Below are 20,251 nucleotides of genomic sequence, written 5' to 3' on the forward strand. Positions count from 1 at the left end.
ATCAGTTCAAGCTTTCAGATGCTTTCCATATTTTCTTTCTATTACTTATTTATCCACATCTTCCAAAGCTGCCACTGGGGAGTTGATATTGAATACTGACCATTGAGTCAGGTCTCTTCACTTATGCTTCATTGTCTCAGAGCCAGAAAAGAAGTGTTATGACTTTCAAGCTCTGAGCCTTCAGTTTCATGTAGTCAGTCACATTTTTCCAAAAAGAAATCCACCACTGTCTACAGGAAGGTTTTATTGTGTGTTATGATGAAGCTTCATGCCTCTTTCACTTTTTCTCCATGTTGAACTGGGAAGAAAGGATGGTGTGAGGGATGCAATTTTAGAAACTGTTATCTGTGAAGACGAAGCACTTGAAGACTTTTTCATATCCTTCTGTTTTCCTTCACATTATTAGGATAAAAGAACAAAAGCATCTGCTTGCCTGAGACACAGAAAGGGGCTGCTACAAAGTCCACTAAATACACATAAAAAGGGATGAGAAGGAAGAAGCAAAATGTATTAATACTACGTTGCTCACCTCGTACATATGCCCGTTCACATCCCAGTTTCTTTTAATTATTGAGCCTGTGGGTAGAATTTCATTTTATTGTTGCCTTAAAGAAGTCTAATCTTGGATGGGAAGTTCCAACATAGTAAAAGAGGAGTAATTCCCTGGAGGTTATTGTGTCAATTAGATCTAATTCTTAGGTATAATGGCCCAAAATTAAGATGAGGTGACTAGGGTTTGTTTGGCTCCATAATGAACCAGTGTGTTTTTTCCTGTCTCTCATTAGTGTCCCTAAGGGTAGGGACAGTTATAATTCTCGTGTCCACAAAAAGCATCTCCACATTATAGAAGTAAAAGCTATTTAGTAGCCATCAGCCCTCTGTGGATGGGATCAATGAATGAGTAATGACACTGCAGTGCTGATGTAGACGCATGTATCGGAACAATATCTACCAAGTAAAAAACAACGAAGTGGATACCTATCAGCTGGGACTGCATAAGAACTAGGACTTATAAAATTAAGAAGGGATTTGATGGCAACATTACCCACAATCTGAAAGAGTAACAGGAATTCTATGATAGCATGCATGTGGTAAAATCAGCTGAGTATATTAGATCAGTATTCTCTCCAACAGTCAAAGAGGATGAAAGTAAACACAGTGTGGCATGATCTTGAGTTACTTTTCTTTACAAAGTGGTGGAGGCTGCTGCCTTGAGTTTGCCAACAAAAGCTATGAGAGTCAAGGGGAATGAAGTGGCATTGTTTACCCTGGCTAACATTTTTAAAAATCTGAAGAAACTACAGAATGAAACCGAACCACTAATAGAGCTGTATCATTTACTATTAATTGTGAGAATATCTTTAAAGAGCTGCCAGCTGGCTAATGGCTAACCTGTTTTTAAAAATGTGAGGCAAGAGATCCTGGGAACTCATATTAGAAGTTAAGCAAATTTTCCTTTAGCAGGAAAAAGCAATGACTGCCCAGGCCCCTCATTTGGTATAGTTTTAATAAATTAAGTTGTGTCTTTCTAACATGCTGAAATTGCTTGGAAGGATTAACTGAATATTTGTGGTGAGGAAAAGCCAGTGGTTTGCATTTTTTTGGTGATCATCCCACACAGGGCTATGGACAAAGTTTCCATTAAGTAATTTGAGGTATAATTTAATAACAGATAAAAGGTCCAATCCCAGGAGAATTCCAAAAACCAGTTGAGATAGACAAATATATAAAATAAGAGCATGGCATTCAGTTTGAACATTGAGTTGACTTTTAGAAACCTGTAAACAATTTAAAAACAAATTTATTAACATTTCAGAAGCAAAGCAAAAAAAATGGTACATATTTGCCAAGAAGAAGTTTAGAGGATTATGAGAAACTCTTGAAGGACTTAATTAAGCTCGGTAATGGAGTAAACACAATAGCAGATGATGTTCAATGGAGAGAAGATGGAGGTAATATATAATGGAACAGTTTGGAGTCATGCCTTTAATGGGCTCTGAATTAGCCGTACCTCTCAGGAAGACAGGTCCCAGCTAGCATCATAATAAACAAGGCAAGGAGGACAGTGGGGAGAAAAACAAACAAACGAACACTACAACAACAAAAAGAACCCTAGGTCAATGAGTTATCCACAATATTTGCAAAAGGGAACAGAATCTATCAACTCTGAGAGCATTGTTATAAAGTTATCGCTGAACTGGCTTGCAGGTAAGATTGCATTATAATGAGCTTTCTCTAGTACTTTTGTAACTAAAACCTTCTAGTTATGATTTAATGCAATTTCAGTACATCATCATTGAGAAAGTGTGAATTATTTCGAACACATTAGCAAGCGCAAAAATTACACAGACATTCATGTATTCACTACTCAACATTGTCAAATCGTAACATTTTTATATCATATTTGCTTCAGCATTTATTTTTGTTAATGTTTAAAAGAAAACAAACATCAAGGGTCCCACTGAGGCCTCTGTGTAAACCTCCTAGGTCCCATTCCTTCCCTGCCCTCCTGCCTCCTTTCTTCTGTTCCTGAAGGAAACCATTATCATTAATTTAGTGTGTAACATTCTCATGCTTGTTTTGTATTTTTTGCTACATATTTGTTTACCGGACTACATCACACAATATTATTTTGCACGTTTCTAAACTTTATATGTACATGGTATCCCACTATCACATCCTTTTGCATCATGGTTTTTAGGCTCAACATTATGTTTTGCTCAGCACTGTGTTGTGGAGATTTATCTCTGTTGATTTATGCAGCTTGAGTTTATTCACTTTGATCTGTGTGCTCCGTGCATAAACATGCCACAATCTATTCCCATAGTCTTTTGGTGAACATTTAGATTCTTTTCAATATATTACCAATAACATTGTGAATTGATATTCTTTTATATGTCTCCAGTGTATATTTCTCTACGGTATACACCTAGAATTAGGCACATTTTAAACTTTGTCAAATGTGGCCAAATGCTTTCCACAGTAGCGTTACCAACTAACTTTTCCTCACCATGGAACGAGAGTTCTCATTGCTCTCTGTTCTCTCATTGCTCTCAACACTCAGTGTGGTCAGACTTTTTTAAACTTTTGCCAATCTGACAGACATAAAATGAAATCTCTTGGTAATAATTTTTATTTTTCTGAAGTATTTTCTTTTCATAGAAAAAGAAATTTATTTTAAAAAATAGAAATACTAATTGCTATGTTAATTTTTAAAATATTGATAAATTTTGATGGTACAACTTAGAAAAAAAATACCACTGAGGAATTATTCTCTGCTTTTTACCCCTTAATGAGACAGGAGTTTTGATAAAAGGTGGTTCTGCAAAGAGGGAGGGAGAAGGCCAGTAATATGTTGTGAGTTACAAAGCAAGCCACGGGTCACATGAATTGTCTCTTTCCGATTGGCAGAGGTCTTGGTAGGGGAATCTTTGGTTTAGGAGAAAAGTCAAGTCTGACAAAAAGATGGGGTTGCAACTTGTCAGCTGTACTGCTGGAAAGAAAAGGTTGTGACATGCATTTTCCACTGGCGGGCTGTCACAATTATCATTTGTAAATAGACAAAATATGAATACCAAAGATCTAAATATTACACAGGCTGTTGAGGAGTGATAAAATCTGGAACCAGACCCTGAGCTTCCCATGTGAACAGACCATCTGTTGAATTAGAGAAGTTACTAAGCTTCTGCCTTGATAGGGTCTATTTTTTTTCTATACAATGATCTCAGCAATGTATTATTTCATTGGCTTTTATTTTTATACCATAGCACACAAAATAGTCTGTAATAATAACTGAGCCAGATTTCTGGATGAAAATATAGGTTTTAGTAACATACCTCTTTTGGAATAATTACTAAAATTCTTTCCTCCATATTATTACTCTTAATGGGTTACTGAAATCACATTTTAATTTCCAAACATAATTTTCCTCTTAAGTGCTTAATACTTCAACATGCTAATCTCCTTTCACAGGAGATACTTCTTATAACAGTTGTGATGGATGGACGGTCCAGATTTTTTTCCCCTGCATAAATGAAGAAATTGACTCAAGGTAGAGGGTGATGGTTGCATAATAAATCATTTGCAAAGCTAGGATTAAAAATGATGCCTTTTAACTCTTGCTCCTGTCTGGTACTTCACTCATGAGAGTAATTCCTGAAAGTTTTGTCAATACATAGTTGACTGGCAATAGCTCATAATTTAGCTAGAGTTACCAGATGAGCTAAGATTGGGGGAAAAATTGAAGAGGACATTTTCTCTGACAACCCCTAACGCCTTTGCACTATTTTCATCATCTTGCTTGGTATTTTGTACCACGTACATCATGTACACCAGTACCATGATGATGGGGCTCCAGATTGGCAGCTACCCCTTTATAAATGGTGAAGGGAGAATAGCACCTCAGTTTCTCCTCATCACTGCATGCTGGTGGCAACACCATCATCCTCCTCACCCCTTAAAGGATCAGTCACTGGAATGTGGGTCACTGTCACTGATGCTCCTGTGCTGGGTTGGGGGAAACTCACTGGGACATGCTAAAGAAAAGCTCTTGGTGCCTGACAGGTGTGATTTCTCTCTCTGCGTAGGAAAAGCTGTACCTCCTCCAATACATTTTTTTATTTTTATTTTATCTTATGGACACCATGGACTGGGTAAATGATCACACTTCTGTAGTTCCTTGGGTTGCTTAGTGTATCCAGATCCGAATGTGTGGCCAACCTCATATAACACACAGACCTTGGTGCATATTATGGTGGTGGCTTTATTTTTTCCTACCTGTGTTTGCTCTCCTGCTGATTTCCTCATTACTTTGCTTTTTCCCATTATAGAGTGTGTACTTTAATAAGCCTCATCAAATCCTTCTAGAATGAAATTCCCTTCTCCGAGCAGTGTCTTAGACAAGTTTTGCTGAGGGATTCCCACAAGCAGTAGTGTACAGACACCGGGATGCTTGCTTTATTACCACATTTAAGCCATGTTAATAAGGTGACAGTGTATGAGTAAGTTTTAGTACATCAAGGCTTGAAACCACAATGTTTTCTTATGTAAGAATTTTCCTACCTTGGGAGTGGGAGGACAACATATTTCCAGTTCCAGGTGACTTTTCAGCTGAGAATATGTGAAATCGTGGATTAAGGCATTGTTTGCCAAAGTGTGCCCCATGGAATATTCCATCCCAAGATATTATCCAGTACTGCCTTAAAAAAACAGGAAGAAAAAGGGGAAAAAAAGGAAAGAAAAAACTATTCTGTGTATCACCTTGTGGAAATATGGAATTAACCAAAGTTATTCAGATTTTTTACTGGAAAACTTCTCAAGAGTCTTTAATATGCAAATATATTCTGGCTTTCCCAGAAGAGGAGATAGAGTTTTTGTTTCCTAAACTCATTTGGCCCCAGAGTCTGGCTTATGAAAATCCCTTATGCTCCTCCACTCTGCATTCCCTAAACCCCAACTCACATTGCAGATCACAGTAATGGGGGAGGAAAGCGCAGGCTTTGCGAGTTAACTACCGCGATGCCTGAGCGATGTGTGGGGCAGGTAACCCTCGGCACAGACCTGCCTTCCCGCATCAGAACAGCCCATGCAGTGGCACTGGAGGAAGTCCCACCCCTCCAGCGTGCCCCTCCTTTGCTGGATGCTACCTGTGCTGCTGGATCTGTGGAGGAGGACAGTGTCTCAGGGGCCCTGAGCAGTGGCTCTCAACCCACCAGCACCAGGACTTTCTCATGTGACAAATCAGCATAGTCACACATACGCCCAGTGTATGTGTACCCAGCTTCATTCGGCCCTGCCCAGAGGCTAAAAAACATTTTCCTAGTTAGCCACATCAAGGAGAATTAGGAGACTATGTTTTAGAGGGAGAATGTCCTATACGATGAAATGAGGACCTGGGGTTCATTTTTCTTTTAGATTTAGAGGAGAACAAATAGCTGCCAGGATTCTGTTTGCAAACGGCCATAGCAGGGAGACTTTTTAAAATGCAATTATAAACCTTTGTTACTAGAAGACAAGTTTCAGAAGAGCAAGATATTGTTTACTGTTAGGCTCATCTAAACAGGACTAATAGACCCCACTCACCCAAGGTGAGACATAGACTTCAGCATTCCTGGTTAAATGGAAATATTTTGAATAGTATGAGTGAGATTCTTATTTTTAAACTACCCCAGATTTAGTCCATGAGGGAGTCTAGTATCTGCCATGTTATGTCTCTTAAGCTTGAATGAAAACATTTTGTTTTAAATTTAAATAGATCGGGTCATGGCCTTTTGAACTCACCACCCAGCTAGGTCTCCTTAACATTCAGAAAGGAGGGAGGAACATTCCATTCAGGACACTCAGGAAGGCAGGGTTATGGAGCCCTCTGGGATAACCATAATTCAGGTGTGTATACTTAAGGATCAAAGAGACAACAACCAAAGAGACAGCAAGTTGCTGAATCCAGACTGCTTTCTAAAAAATCCTCTTCTCTTAAAAAAATAATAATAGTAACAAGACAAAGACATAAAGAAAGCAGGAATATGTCCTCACTTCCTCTCACCTATAGTTTCATAGCCAGAGTCCTAAAATTATCTTTACAGGGACACTCTTTGTACCTTTCAAAAATCTGTCTGGCTGTGGTACTTGGCAGCAACTTTGAGTGATGAGAATGTGGAAAGATTCCAGCCTCGTAGGACACCATCTCAAATGACCCAAGGTTTGTTCTGGTTCTCTGTGGTTATAGCCATTGACCACATGCAGATGCCAACCTTCTCGGTATAAGACCTCCTTACTTGCTGCTTTCAGGATTAGGCATCTTGCCTCAGCCCTCACCGTCAGCTACAGTCTACCCTTTTGCCCATGGATTTGAACTTGGAAAAGAACCTGTCCTGTGAAGCAAGACTTGCCTGGGGAGAATTAGGGAGAATGCGTCACGGCACCACACCCACTGAGCACACAGTAATTTAAGCACTACCCCAGTGGATACAGGTACATATTATGAATTACTAGGGAGAGGAGCACTTCATGCAACACTCCTAACCATTCATTGGCTCAAGACCTGAGATAGGAGACCGAGCAGAGCAGCAAAGCCTCGGCCCCTGAGTGGAAAATAAAACAAGTGATGCAACAGCAGCCTGATGAGCAATGGTAACTCATGGCTGTACAGGGCCTCTCGTCGTCAGTGTTCATAGGACCTTACACAAGCCTTATCTAATTGATCTTCCCTGTGCCCTGTGAGGTGGCGAGGCCCATTATCCTCAATTTGGTAGATGTGGAAATAGAGACCTAGGTAAATTTACCCCTGGTGATTCAGTGATTCAACAGTAAAACCAGAAGTATACCTGTTTTTCCAACTCTTAGTCTGTTCCCTTCGCAATACTGAAGCTTAGCTGAACAAAATGTATTTTCATTATTGTCATCTGTCATGTAGTTCTAGATCCATCTCTGGCATTTTCGTACTCATGTGACCTTGACCAAATTGCTCGATCTCTGTGAGGTTCTCTGCAAATGGTATAACACTTGCCCTTCCCATCCTATGGGATTGGCATGGGACTTATATGAAATAATGTCTGTTAAATTCCTTCAGGAACCATGAAGGTTTATTTTTAACCAATGTTTTACTATTTGTAAAACACATTTTTATACGTAATATTTCTGGCAGTTCAAGAAAACAAATATAAACATTTTTATATATAATATTTCTGAGAGTTCAAGAAAACAAATGACTTCTAATGCATTTTATCTAATAAAAGTGTGATGAGCTTAAAAACCAGATTCTCTCTCTTTCTCTCTCTCTCTTGCATGCCTTCCCTCTCCATAATAATCCAGAGTAATATTTTTTTTAAAGTTAAGATGAGACATTTTTTTTTAAATAGAGGACAGAACCTTACTTAATTCCTTATTCAGTGCCAAGCACACAATACCTATTTGGTAAATATTTATCAAGCAGATGATGGATGGATTCACGTTGTGGATAATAAATCCAGTGGTTGATATTATGGATGTCAATGTGTATTAGTGAGATTTTTCAGAAAACCAAGACCTAAAGGACCTACAACAATAAATATTATTGGTTTTATTAATCAGTTGAGTCTATTTTTACAAGGCCCATGAATATAATGCAATATTATCTATTGAACTTACTATATCCATTGAACTTACTATAACATTGGGGTAAAGTTTGAAACTTTGTCCCACAAATAATAAGAAAGATGTATATTATGTTAAATTCCTAACTCATGCAGTCTTCCTGGGACCCTCCCTCCAGGGGTTCATACCTCCATTCATTTATTCATATACATAAAAATTGTTTACAATGTGCTAAGCCTTGTGCTAAGAACTATGTAAATATTTTTCATTCTTTCAAATAGCTTATTCTTTATCCGATCTCTCAAAAAGCTGTAATTTTACTAAGTTATTATTTCTATTTGAAGGTTCAAAGTCATATCGGTTTTTAACCCTTGGCTAAGGTCACTCTCGGGCACACAGGTGTAGAAGCCCTCATTCTAGGAGCTGAAATCTGGAAGCGCTAGTGTATTTGATTTTACCTGGTGGTGGGTGGCAGAACAGGACACCTCTCCTCAGTAAATAGACTGATCCTCCAAATGGATATAATCTTATGAAATACTTGGAAAGGCCAAGTTGATATCATTTACATTTTTAACTGTATCTTTTAAAATGTAATTGAGAACAAAATGTGCTCAAGAACAGCTACAAGAAACTGTGCCACAAGAATAATAAAAAAAGCTTAGTTTATAAATTATTACAAATATACTTCTGAGATTCATTTCCTTATCCATAACTTTTTAAATTCATATTGAGGTATTTGATTATTTGCAGGTGATGTTTTTGGATATGCTTGTCTCATTTTGTACTCTTGTCGTGGCATTAAATTCTTGTTGTCATATTTAATAAGGAGACATCATTTGAATATCAGGCCTAATGCTTATTCTGCCGATGTGACCCTGTATCTAAAAAGTTAAGAAACATGTAATACTTCAAATGAGTAATTCTATATTCTTAAAAAGTCCGATTTTTCCTTCCAAGATTTATCATTCACACCTTCACGAGGGTAAAGACTAAATTCCTATTACCTGCAAACACAAAAATACCATCTAGGTTGGGTTCTGACCTGTTTTGAGAAAAACACAAAGAAACAGTGGAAATTCTCCAATTTTACCATTACTATAATAGCTGCAAATGTTATCAAAGCAGCCTACAGAATACTTCCTAAGCCTAACAATGTCAAATGGAAGTAGCTTCATTCCCCAAAAGAGTGTGACATTTCTTTGTTCAATAATGAAATAAATAGAAAATAGCACTTCTCTAGACAGTGCCAGTGAGCGGCATGCTCCTGGATTTATTATGGAAGTGGGTAAAGGTCTTTTTTTGGTGGTGAAAGAGACGAAGTAGTGAGGCAGGATGCTGGGAGAGAGCTACATCCTTGGCTGCATCAGTGAGTAAAGGTATGGGGGGAGGTCGGAGGATGGGGAGTAGCAGGAGAAAAAGAGAAAAGAGGAATTGGAATTTGAGTAAAAAGAGGAAGTGGTAAGTGGAAAGAAAAGAAAAAAAGATTGAGAAATAGAGGAAAAAGGATATTAAGTAGATTAGATGCAATGAGGGAAGAGGGAAAGAAGGATGGGGGAGAAAGTGAAACCAGGAGACGAATGTGGCAGGGGAGGAGGCAGGTGAGTGTAAGAAAGATTATCCTCCTAAGGGTCGGCAATCTACAGCCCACGTGCCAAATCCAACCTACTGCCTGTTTTTGTAAATGAAGTTTTATTGGAATACAACTAGGCCCATTGACATACATTACATGTTGTCCAAGGCTGCTTTCACACTACAATTGCAGAATTGAGTAATTGTGTTAGAGATGGTGTGACCCACAAGCTTAAAATATTTACTATCTGACTCTTATAAAAGGTTTGCAGTCTAATCAAGTGATTCTCAAACTTTGATGTGCATCAGAATTACCTAGGGGATCTGTTAAAACACGGATTGCTGGCTGGGTGTGGTAGCTCACATCTGTAATCCTAGCATCCTGGGAGGCCAAGGCGGGAGGATTGTTTGAGGTCAGGAGTTCAAGACTGGTCTGAGTAACATAGCAAGACCCCATCTCAAAAAAAATAGAAAAATTAGTGGCGCAGTGGCACAAGCCTATAGTCCCAACTACTGGGGAGGCCGAGGCAGGAGGATCATTTGAGCCTGGGGTCTGAGGCTTCAGTGTGCTATGATGACACTACTGCACTCTCACTGGGATGACAGAGCAAGACTCTGTCTCAAAAAAAAAAAAAAAAAAAGAAAGAAAGAAAGAAAGACAGACACACAGATTGCTGAACCCCATCCCCAGAGTTTCTGATTGAGGAAATCTAGGATGGGATCTGAAAATTTCATTTCCAGTAAGTTCCTAGGTAATGAGGATGCTGTTGGTCCTGGGACCACACTTTGAGAATCACTGTTCTCATCTTTCTATTATGTCACACTAATATTGTTCTGAATAAGGACTTTTGTGTAGAAAGGGAGAGGAAAATCAAAGTTGATCCTCTTTTAAGGTAAGCATAGATGTGTCCATTGATACCACAATTATTTACACAGTATAATTTTTAAAAATTCTTAGAACTGAATCTTTTTATAATCCTGGTTTCATTCTTACAGCAATGAAAAATGGATTTGATTCAGTTTAAAGCTTAGTTAATTGGTGGTTTGTTGCTAAAACTGTTTTATAGTTTGGCTTCCTTCAGCTTCCTGAAACAAAGTTGGACCGTGTCAGTGTTATGGTTGGACTGAGTCAATACTATGGACTGTATCCATTTAAGGAGAAGCCTCTCTCCCCACCCAGGGGTGGCTGCTCACCGCCTCTGCCTGGAGCCACTGAGAAATTAAGCCATAGGTGGCTTGGGATTTTGCTTAACACCCACCTTGCCCCACTCCCAGACTCTGCTGGAGTCTTCTGAATTTGACCCCATGAAATTGGCAAGTTCTTCGATAGTTTTTCTTTTGGAGATAGGCATAAATGTTGCCCTGAGTATGAGATCTTTAGGAATCATACTACCAGGTACCAGAGACTCTATCCTTCTTAAACAATGCATCCAAAGACCCTGAGATCTATTTTTTTTTTTAACCTGCTAGTGGTGTTATGGTTTGTGCACTCATGATCTTCTACCTGTGCCCTTAAATCTGTGCTCTGGCTGGGAACACGGACACTCAATTATTAGGCTTAATTTTGCATTTTCTGTGCTTGCTGAATGGAAGTTTTGTGAAAGACAGAGAAATGTTTCTCATTTTTCTTTATCCTACCATTTGAAAATATAGAGGAAACATAATTTTAGAAGCTGAAAGTACCAGAAACACCTCTGGGATAGAATGAGTACAAGTTGAAATTAGCAGCTCTTTATAATGTGGGATGGTTTGCTTCCACCATGGCTCTGAATGTGTACTCTTTGCACATATAACCGAGATGGGCGGAAGACTGAAAAATCCAGATTTTTCTTACAAGAAAGAGACCATAAAGTTTAATTCAGACCTGTTAGTTCTAGAGGATTTCCAGATTTTGTGAAAAATTGAAGTGCATAAGGAAGTATATTATGGACATCAAGGAAGGATGAATAATGTAAGTGTATGTTACATGCCTAGTTCAGTGCATGGGATACAGTAGATACTTAATAAATCTGTATCATTGCTGTTGTTGCAACAGGCCCCTTACCTTGATGAATGGACAATTCTTGGTTAAAAGAGCATGGTAAAATAAACAATGCAGGCAGTCCACACTCTGCATGGCACTAAGTTAGCTGAAACTTGTGCATACCTGAACCAGTTCCTCATTTGCACAATCCCATTGTAACAGGTAAAATATCAGTTATCAAAAAACTATACAAAGCATAGACTGTCTATTCTTTCAACACCATGGGAGCTTATTTTCAAAGAAACCCTATGATGAATTTTCCTATAAAGTGAGATTATGCTCTATAGCTATCACATCAAAGAATGTTGTGGATTTTAATTCCTTCTAATTCCTCTCCAATAATTTGCAAATTGTAATCAACACCAAAAAAGTAAACCTGGATATAAAGTGCCACGTCTCTTCAGCTCTTCTTCCCATGACATCTTTTCCCTCCTTCCCCTCTCTTTGCGTGGCCGTGCGGCTTTTCATAAGCTTCCGCCTATTCAGCACTGCCTGACCCAGTGACACCACCACGCTGGTAAGTGGCATGGAGGAGAGGGGTCACCTGGTCATCTGTTCCTGTTGTCCTGCCATCTACCTTCCACAGAGTAGGAACAAGTCCGTTTACAGACCCGCACCCTGAGCGAGCGTCTACAGTCAAGATCTGTACAACAGGGTAGATTACAGCTAATGGTGAACTTCCACTACAGACTTTTAAAGGTCTTGTTGTATGCAGTTTGCTGTGGCAGAATTTTGTTATAGAGGGATGACATGAAAAGCTAACAGGCAATTTGACTTCAGCTTTTAGTTTATTCAGGGAGTTGCACTGCAATGAACACATTGATGGGAATTACTGTTGGTTCAGTGCACTTTTCACTGGGGTTTAATATTAGAAGAAGCACCAGTCTCTCTGGTATCAAAAAAAAGGGGTTGCTTAGAAGGTACTAGTGAATAATTTGGTGGGCTTGATTTCTTCTGAGTTTTCAAAACTTTCATACCGGTTTTAGTTGCTGTTTTATTTTTCCATGGCTGCTGTGATAAATTACCACAAATGGAGTGCCTTAAAACAATACTGACTTATTATTTCACAGTTCTGGAAGTCAGAATTTCAAAACTCAGTCTTGGTGGGCTAAACATCAAAGTGTCAGCAGGGCCGCGTTCCTTCTGGATGTTCCAGCGGAGACTTTTCTTGTCTCTTCCAGCATCTAAACATCGCTCCTCTAGACACCCCTCCTCTAGACACCCCTTCTCTAGACACCCCTCCTCTAGACACCCCTCCTCTAGACACCCCTCCTTTAGACACCACTCACATTCCCTGGCTTTTGTCTCCTTCCGCCATCTGCACATTAACAGAATAGCATTTTTCAATGTCTGTCTTTTTCCCCTCTTTTCTTTTCCCTGGCCAACTTTCCTATTGCCCCTCTTTTTCTTTCTTTCTTTTTCTTTCCAGTTCTATCTTTATGCATATCTGTATTTAAGTTACTTGAATCAAATTTCTATTTATCATTCTCTTTACTAGTATATTAATGCATAGCCATGTCGCTCTTACCATTCTCTTTTTTTTTTTAACTTTTCCTCTTTCTCTTTAAAATGAAAATAAACCTGTACTAATACTCTTTTTAACACATTCATGAGGAAATTAAGGTTTTGCTTTTTAGCCTACTGTCTAGAATTTTCCTCATCGTTCCTAAACTTGCCTTTTTTGAAAGAAAGTTCATTGTTTGTATGTTCCCCCAAAGGGAGGAATCTAGTGTTTTAATATCAAACATAATTGTGAAAAGATTTGTGCTTCACCGCTTACGTATCTTGACTTATGTGTATGCCGTCATCGTACTTTATAAAGCAAATGTTAGTTTGTAAAACCCTCTACTATTATAGTTCTTGTTTTCTGTTACTAATTTTAGGGAAATCTGCATGGTCATTCACACCACTTACTACTGATTTTTAAATAGGAAAAAAAGTTGTACATATAGGATAATTAAAATGTTAAATTTTGAGGAGACCAAAAATATCTCCTGGTATTTGGAAGATTCACTGCATTTATGCCTACTTTGAATACAAAAGAAGACATATACATTGTGAAAAAATAGTTAATATACAGTCAAAATGAAGAAAATAAAATGAACTATATTATTCAGGAAAAAAGCTATCAACCAAATTTTGGTGATATAACGTTTCAGATTTTTTAATATATATATATTTATATACATCTTAAAAGATTAAGACTCTTCTGCTGATACTATTTTCTGATCTATTCTTTTTAACAATACATTATAGATACTTTTCATATTAATTGATAGCATTTTTATTGGCTGTATTGTGTTTTATCATATGGATACTCTGTGATTTATTTTTAAAACAACTTGGCAAACACACTTGCAACTACTTGTAAGCATTTCCTTAGAATAAATCCCAGGAAAAGAAATTCTTGAGGTTATGGACATTTTAAAGTCTTTTTCTATATATTAGCAAATCCAGAAAAATCAAGTTAAGCAAAACACCCCGCCAAGCCTGCTCCTACGCAGCAGCGGTACATACTAGTTGTAGAGTTGGGGCTAATTTGGGAAACCTAGACAGTCATAATCCACATGGTAATTTCATAAAACAGAGTTACTGTACTTCTTTCCCTTCCCAGGCAAATGTGTCATGGTGACACATCGTAATAGTAACTATTGTTTTTTGATTTCAGGTTACCTCGCACCTCGAAACCTTCCTAGCACTGGATTCTTCCCGTTCCTGCAAACCTTGCTCTGTGACACAGACTCTAAATGCAAAGACACACCCTATGGGCCACAAGATCTGCTTCGTAGGAAAGGGATCGATGATGCACTATTTAACAACAGGTGGGGCACTTCTCAAGTGTTCAATTTTTCTGAGAGATCAAATCTTGTTTCCTTATGTGATAACCAGAAAGCCATCCCAGCTTAGGTATACAATTTTATTTTCAGTGTCTACAAATATAATGATCTAAATATGAATTAACAACGTGGGTACCAGCTATAATCACCATGTTTATGTGAGATTGAGCATAATCTACTTTGGATAAATTACTCATATTTTGCTAAATAAGATGGGTGGCCAAGACTGCCTTCCTTTACTTCCCTCAAAGTTTCTCTGTCTCACCTCAAATTGTCTGTGACACATTGCCCTAAGGCTCAAGCACAAGCATAAGCTGTCACAAGTCAGTGTCAGGGGCATTATCGCCTGGAATAATGACATACTTATATTACTCTATGTGGTGCTTCCAGATATAATAAAAATCAGGAAGTGCAAATAAGAAAATTAAGGATCTTGAAATTCAAAGTAATAAAGTTGAACATATGCATAATTGAACAACCACCTTTAAATGAGGTTAATGCCTGTCCTATTTTATGGTATGAGAAATACCTGAAGAATGAATAGGGAATCTGGAACATTTATGACCTGATCATTAACAATCTCAATTTTCCTTCCTGGGATTCTAACGTTAGAGACTCTCAGGAGCCTACCTGTCTGTAGAACTGAAAACAATATTGTAATCTTGAATCAACCATGAAATAATTCTGTTACAGATTTTTTTAAGTATCTCTTAAGAAAAGATTGTTTATCTATAATCTGAGATACTTGGTTCCCAAACTTTAATATTAAATTCCTTGGCATGTGGCACAGGTTCTCCTTTAACATCATCATCATGATTCTGGTCATCAAATAATATGGGTAATACTTTAAGAGTTTAGCAAGCGGTTTAGCAAAAGCCATCATCAACATGTCAAGAATTGTCATGGGAAGTGACTTGGAACACATAATTGTTGGGTTGCTAATTCACATAGGTTTTGTTGTTTCAATAAGTTAATTAAGCTTGATGCTTTAAATAGTCTGATGTTCATTCATTCATTTATTCAAGAAATAATGACTGAGAAACTTCCCGGGTACCATTCCAGGCACTGGAATAGAGAGGTGAACGTGAAAAATTTTCTAGCCTTTTGTTACTTGCATTTTAATGGAAGGGGGAGCAATAAAATGATCAAATAAATAGCATAATCACATGATAATAAATGTACCAGTAAGAAAATAAAGCTGGTTAAGAGGTAGAAGTCGAATACGTAGGGATTTAATAGAGTGTCAAGAGAAGACCTCTCCTAGAAGTGACATTTGGGTAGGGACCAATAAGGACAAGGAGAAACCAGCAGCAACATGTGAACATCTGGAAAAGAGTGTTGCAGGCAGAGAAACAGCAAATGATCCCAAGGCAGGGACAAACCTAACCATTTAGAGGAGCAGAAATCAGCTAATATAGATGGAACCCAGCCAGGGATGATGAAGTGATAGGGGATGTGTGAAAAGGATCACAGAAGACTGAGCATGTGAAATAGATTATGAAGGAAAGGTAAAGGGATTTGCACTGCATTTTTAGCATAATGAGAGGCCATTGGAAAGTTTTAAGCGGGGAAAGGACATGACATAATATTTATGAGAATTGCACATTCTAGGCATTTACAAGCATGATCTTAATGAGCACTGGTGTATAATTGGATAAGGAAACCAAAGCCAGCTTGAGCCTATGCTCTCTTATGCAATCAGTGCAAAGGTGAGATGCAAGGAAGAATGGCATTCCCTCTCATTCAGTGCTGATGGTCTATGTGTCCATCACCATGTGAGTGACAAAGTAGGCATGATTTACGCTGATGTTCTAGCAAGGGAGAGAAAATACTAAATCAGTGAGGATAATAGGAGATACTGTAACGCACACTGCCAGAAAGATACTGGAGCCAGACACCCTCCACACTCAATGTAAAAGGGAGCATTCAGCTGGGGTAATCAGGTAAATCCTCATGAAGAAGTTTACTTGAGATGGACGTTTTGTGAACCAAGCCTTAAAGGAGATATGGGAAAAATTAATATCCATTATTAACAAATTGAATTACAGTTCTACCTGGGGCTCTCTTCTGTGTACCTTTTTTTCCCCATGAAGAACTAAGTATGAGGAAAATAATTAGCAATATCTAAGAAGTATGTAACTGCACTTCTCCTTAAAGGAGTATTTTTCTATTTAATGTTATAGAAAACCAAACTTACGGGTTTGCATGAGATGAGACATTGAGTTGGTTTTGGAAGTAGGGTTAAAGTCCAGGTTTATTTTATCATTGGTTGATTATTCTCTAGATAGCTGATCATGTTTGCTTTACTTTGTTTGATTCTAACCTCTAGGTAGTTTGTCTAGCTTAAGCTGTGTATTGCTGTATATTCAGTGTTTTCTCTAAACTACCAAGTAATTGGAGCTTCATTTAGAAAATTATGTACAATCATAAAATTGCATTAATGACATTTCCCACCATGCTATTAACTTTTATGCTTTCTATAGCTGCACAATGAAACTGGTGCATGGTTTACCAGTAAAACCTTTCCACTAAATTGCTTCCCTTTGGTGAGGGAAGATTCACCGGCGTAGCCTCATTAAGAAACAAAACAGTCTTCCTTTTCTGTTATGTAAGTGGGGAAAGAAATGCCACCTTTGGTCTCATCAAAAGAGACCTGCCATGTTTCCTTTAATAGAATGTTCTTCTGAAAGACACGATCACACTGCAGTCACTACTTCCTGGCCAGTCGCCAAGTGTTTTGATGTGATTTTGCGTTTGGCACCAGCCTTCTGTTATTAAATTCATACTTCTCTAGGCATTAGCTTCAGGATGAGATGCTTTTAAAAAAAATCCAACACTGTATTCAGCATCCACTCTAACTAGCTGTTTTTCTGAAAAAAGAAACAATTGCATTTATGATTTTCGTGTTCATTTGCACAACAGATGATCCGACATCACAGATCTTACCCTTTTCTTTCTTCCCTGCACTGCCTGTTAGAATCCATCGCACGGTGGGAGCCCCTGGCTGTGTGCCATCGCTCACATAGTTGGAGGATGGCAAAGCTCGCCCCCAGAGCTCACAGGGTCCTCATTTGCAGGAGTGATTCAGCATTCCTGCAGACCCTGCGGGGGAACTGCCTCTGTGGATTCGCTCCCTGTTTCTGTTGACACTCATCCCCGACCCACCATGGCTTCGTACCTCGGCTCCTATTGCTTGGCTCCTACAGGGCTTGAAAAAACCTAATCAGATTTTATTCAAGGATAATTTTAAGTGCCAAGGCTTTTGTTTAATATTTTTATTTAATAAAATTTTGTTTAATATTTTGATTAAATAAAATTTACTTAATTTTTTTTATTTAATAAAAAATATGAATGAGTTTAGAAATTGACCTAAAGGTATACATGGGAATATAAGGCAAGTGGAGGTAAAAAGGGTATTTGTCCTCATTTGACTATAAAGATGAGATAGGATGAAGAGGTCTCATACTGTATGAATTTTTGACTAATTTATAATCATTTAGAAACCATTTTAGCTAGAATTAGTGTAAAAAGAAAGGAAACTAAGACTCTAAAAGTTTAAAAACTTTCCATTAGCTTGTATTATTACATTTATTATTGTTACACAGGTAATTAAAATGACATTAAAATATATTATTTAAAATATGCTTACATATAATTAAAACATAAACATTGATAATTGTTAAATAAAATTTATTGAAGTAAAAAATATTATTTATAAAAAACAAAATAGGAGAATGTCTTAATTGCCATGTAGGCCAAACTGTTCATTCCCTCGGTTATAAAGGATTGAATTTGTACACGTGCTGGAGACGACGCAAGTCGCTGTAGATACAGAAATGAAGGAGGCACTTTCCATGCCCTATATGAATGTACAATTCAGTGGGAAAGAAAAACAGAGAGATGAGATAACAGGTAAATTACTACACAACATAGTAAATGTGAGGAATGTTTGTTTAGGATCTCACTGTGCCCAGAAGATTAGACAACAAAGAGCTAGGCAGGTACCATAAGACATTGCTCGTGCTGAGGAACACGGGCTGGTGGGTGTATTATTGGAGGGGAAATAGGTTTGTGCAGGGAGATGTCAGGAGAGTTCTCCCAGAGGATTTTGAGAGTGTGATCATTAAGGGCAGATAAGGTGATGGTTACCAGAATAGAGGAAGGTATATTTGAGACAAGCCATGGAGAAAGAATGCCAGAGCTCAGTGCAAGAGAACAATAGATGGAGGAATTTGCATAGATGGCTTCGAGGAATAGGCAGATATTTTTGCTACTGACTGTGACAGATTACAAATTTCCTTGCAGCATTCCCAAATTGATCTGCCTGTTTCACAGTTAAGTAGAACATAGTCTGTACAACATCTTCAGAGAGATACTGTGATATTATCTCCTTCCCCCTATTCTACATGCTCCTGTCACACATCTACCCCCTAAAACTTTTCCTCATCTGCCTGTCAGAGTGCCTTTAAACACTTTTAGAAATGTACTAGTTCTGATTATATATTATAACTCCAAAGTCCTTCATAAGAATGTTAAAAATCCTAGGAGAGGGCAACATATTAAAGAATTTCTCAATCTTAACTGGTATTGATTGTTGGATTGTAGCTGGGCCACTTAGAGAAGAGAGATGTTTTGAATGTGGTCAGGCATCCGTATCTGAAGCACGAATGACCCTTAAAGAATGGAGGTCAGGATGAAATACAAGAAGATAATTAAAACAATTAAAATTTTTCTGTAAATGACTTCTGCTTGGGGAGAGGCAGGAAGGACAACTGCATTGAACTACTGAGGGGCTGCAGTGGCCATGACAGCATCCTGAGTCCTTATTTACAGTTAAAAGTCAATGAGGAATGTTGTTCCCCACTGGGATCAGAAGTGAGCTTAGAGCACAACTCACATCTTTCCAGGTGTCATTATATAACCATATAATTATAATTCTGGCAAAAAGAGAAAAAAATACATATAAAAATCTTACTAACCCTTAGAGACAAAAAAGAATATCATAATTTTCTTTCCAGGATAAGCCATCTGGCCCTTTCCTGATAGTAATTCCTTTTATAAATAGAAATTACCATGGCACATGCATATACCACTTGTACAGGTACTCTTTCCCACTCACAGGAAATACAAAGACACTTAGTAAAAGTGCATAAATTGTACCATTACGATGATATATATAAATGTGACATTTCCTGAATGTAACTGTTGGTAGACATGTCTGAGAAGAAGTAAAATCTATTCTGTGTTTAGTTTTCCTCCAAGTATGATGGAATTCTTAAATCCAAGATGTTTCCCTTATTGAATTCCACTCTGAAATAGAGCCCTATAAATGCCACTGAGGCGGAGTTTATGTCTTCAGCATCTTAGAGGAGAGGTCCTTAGCCATCCCCATGACACCTTACATGTGGCTGGATCCAGTAAAAGTTAGTTGGATTATGCCAAGGACCACTTGGTGATTTGATCCTGACTTTCTTGGTTCACCTAGAGGGTTGAATTTTCTGGAATCAGATGGTCCTTTGTGCCAAATTCAGGGGACATCTAAGTTTTGCATAATGCTTTCATATACTTCTCAGAGATACGCAGCATGAGATAGAATCTATGAGACTTCCTTGGAGCTATTTAGAGCACCTGAATAGAATTTTTAAGTCTCCTGAGTTGATCCTGGGGAGTGGGAATAGGGATGCATTGAATAATTCCACTTACCTGTCATGGTCTAGTGCAGGGTTTCTCAATCTTGATAACTAGACCAGAC

The 20,251-nt window shown here is 38.0% G+C and overlaps 1 protein-coding gene across 1 annotated transcript in view; it reads left to right on the forward strand.

The window, feature by feature from the left end:
• The window catches only part of ABCA12 (ATP binding cassette subfamily A member 12), a 162,653-nt gene that overhangs the window by 35,654 nt on the left and 106,748 nt on the right, over nt 1-20,251 (forward strand). The window contains exon 3 of the mRNA XM_045560161.1: nt 14,331-14,484. Coding sequence (XP_045416117.1) covers nt 14,331-14,484 — 154 coding nt within the window. The remainder of the gene's footprint in view (nt 1-14,330; nt 14,485-20,251) is intronic.

Source organism: Lemur catta, chromosome 8 (assembly GCF_020740605.2).
Source record: "Lemur catta isolate mLemCat1 chromosome 8, mLemCat1.pri, whole genome shotgun sequence".
Classification (NCBI taxonomy): Eukaryota; Metazoa; Chordata; class Mammalia; order Primates; family Lemuridae; genus Lemur; species Lemur catta.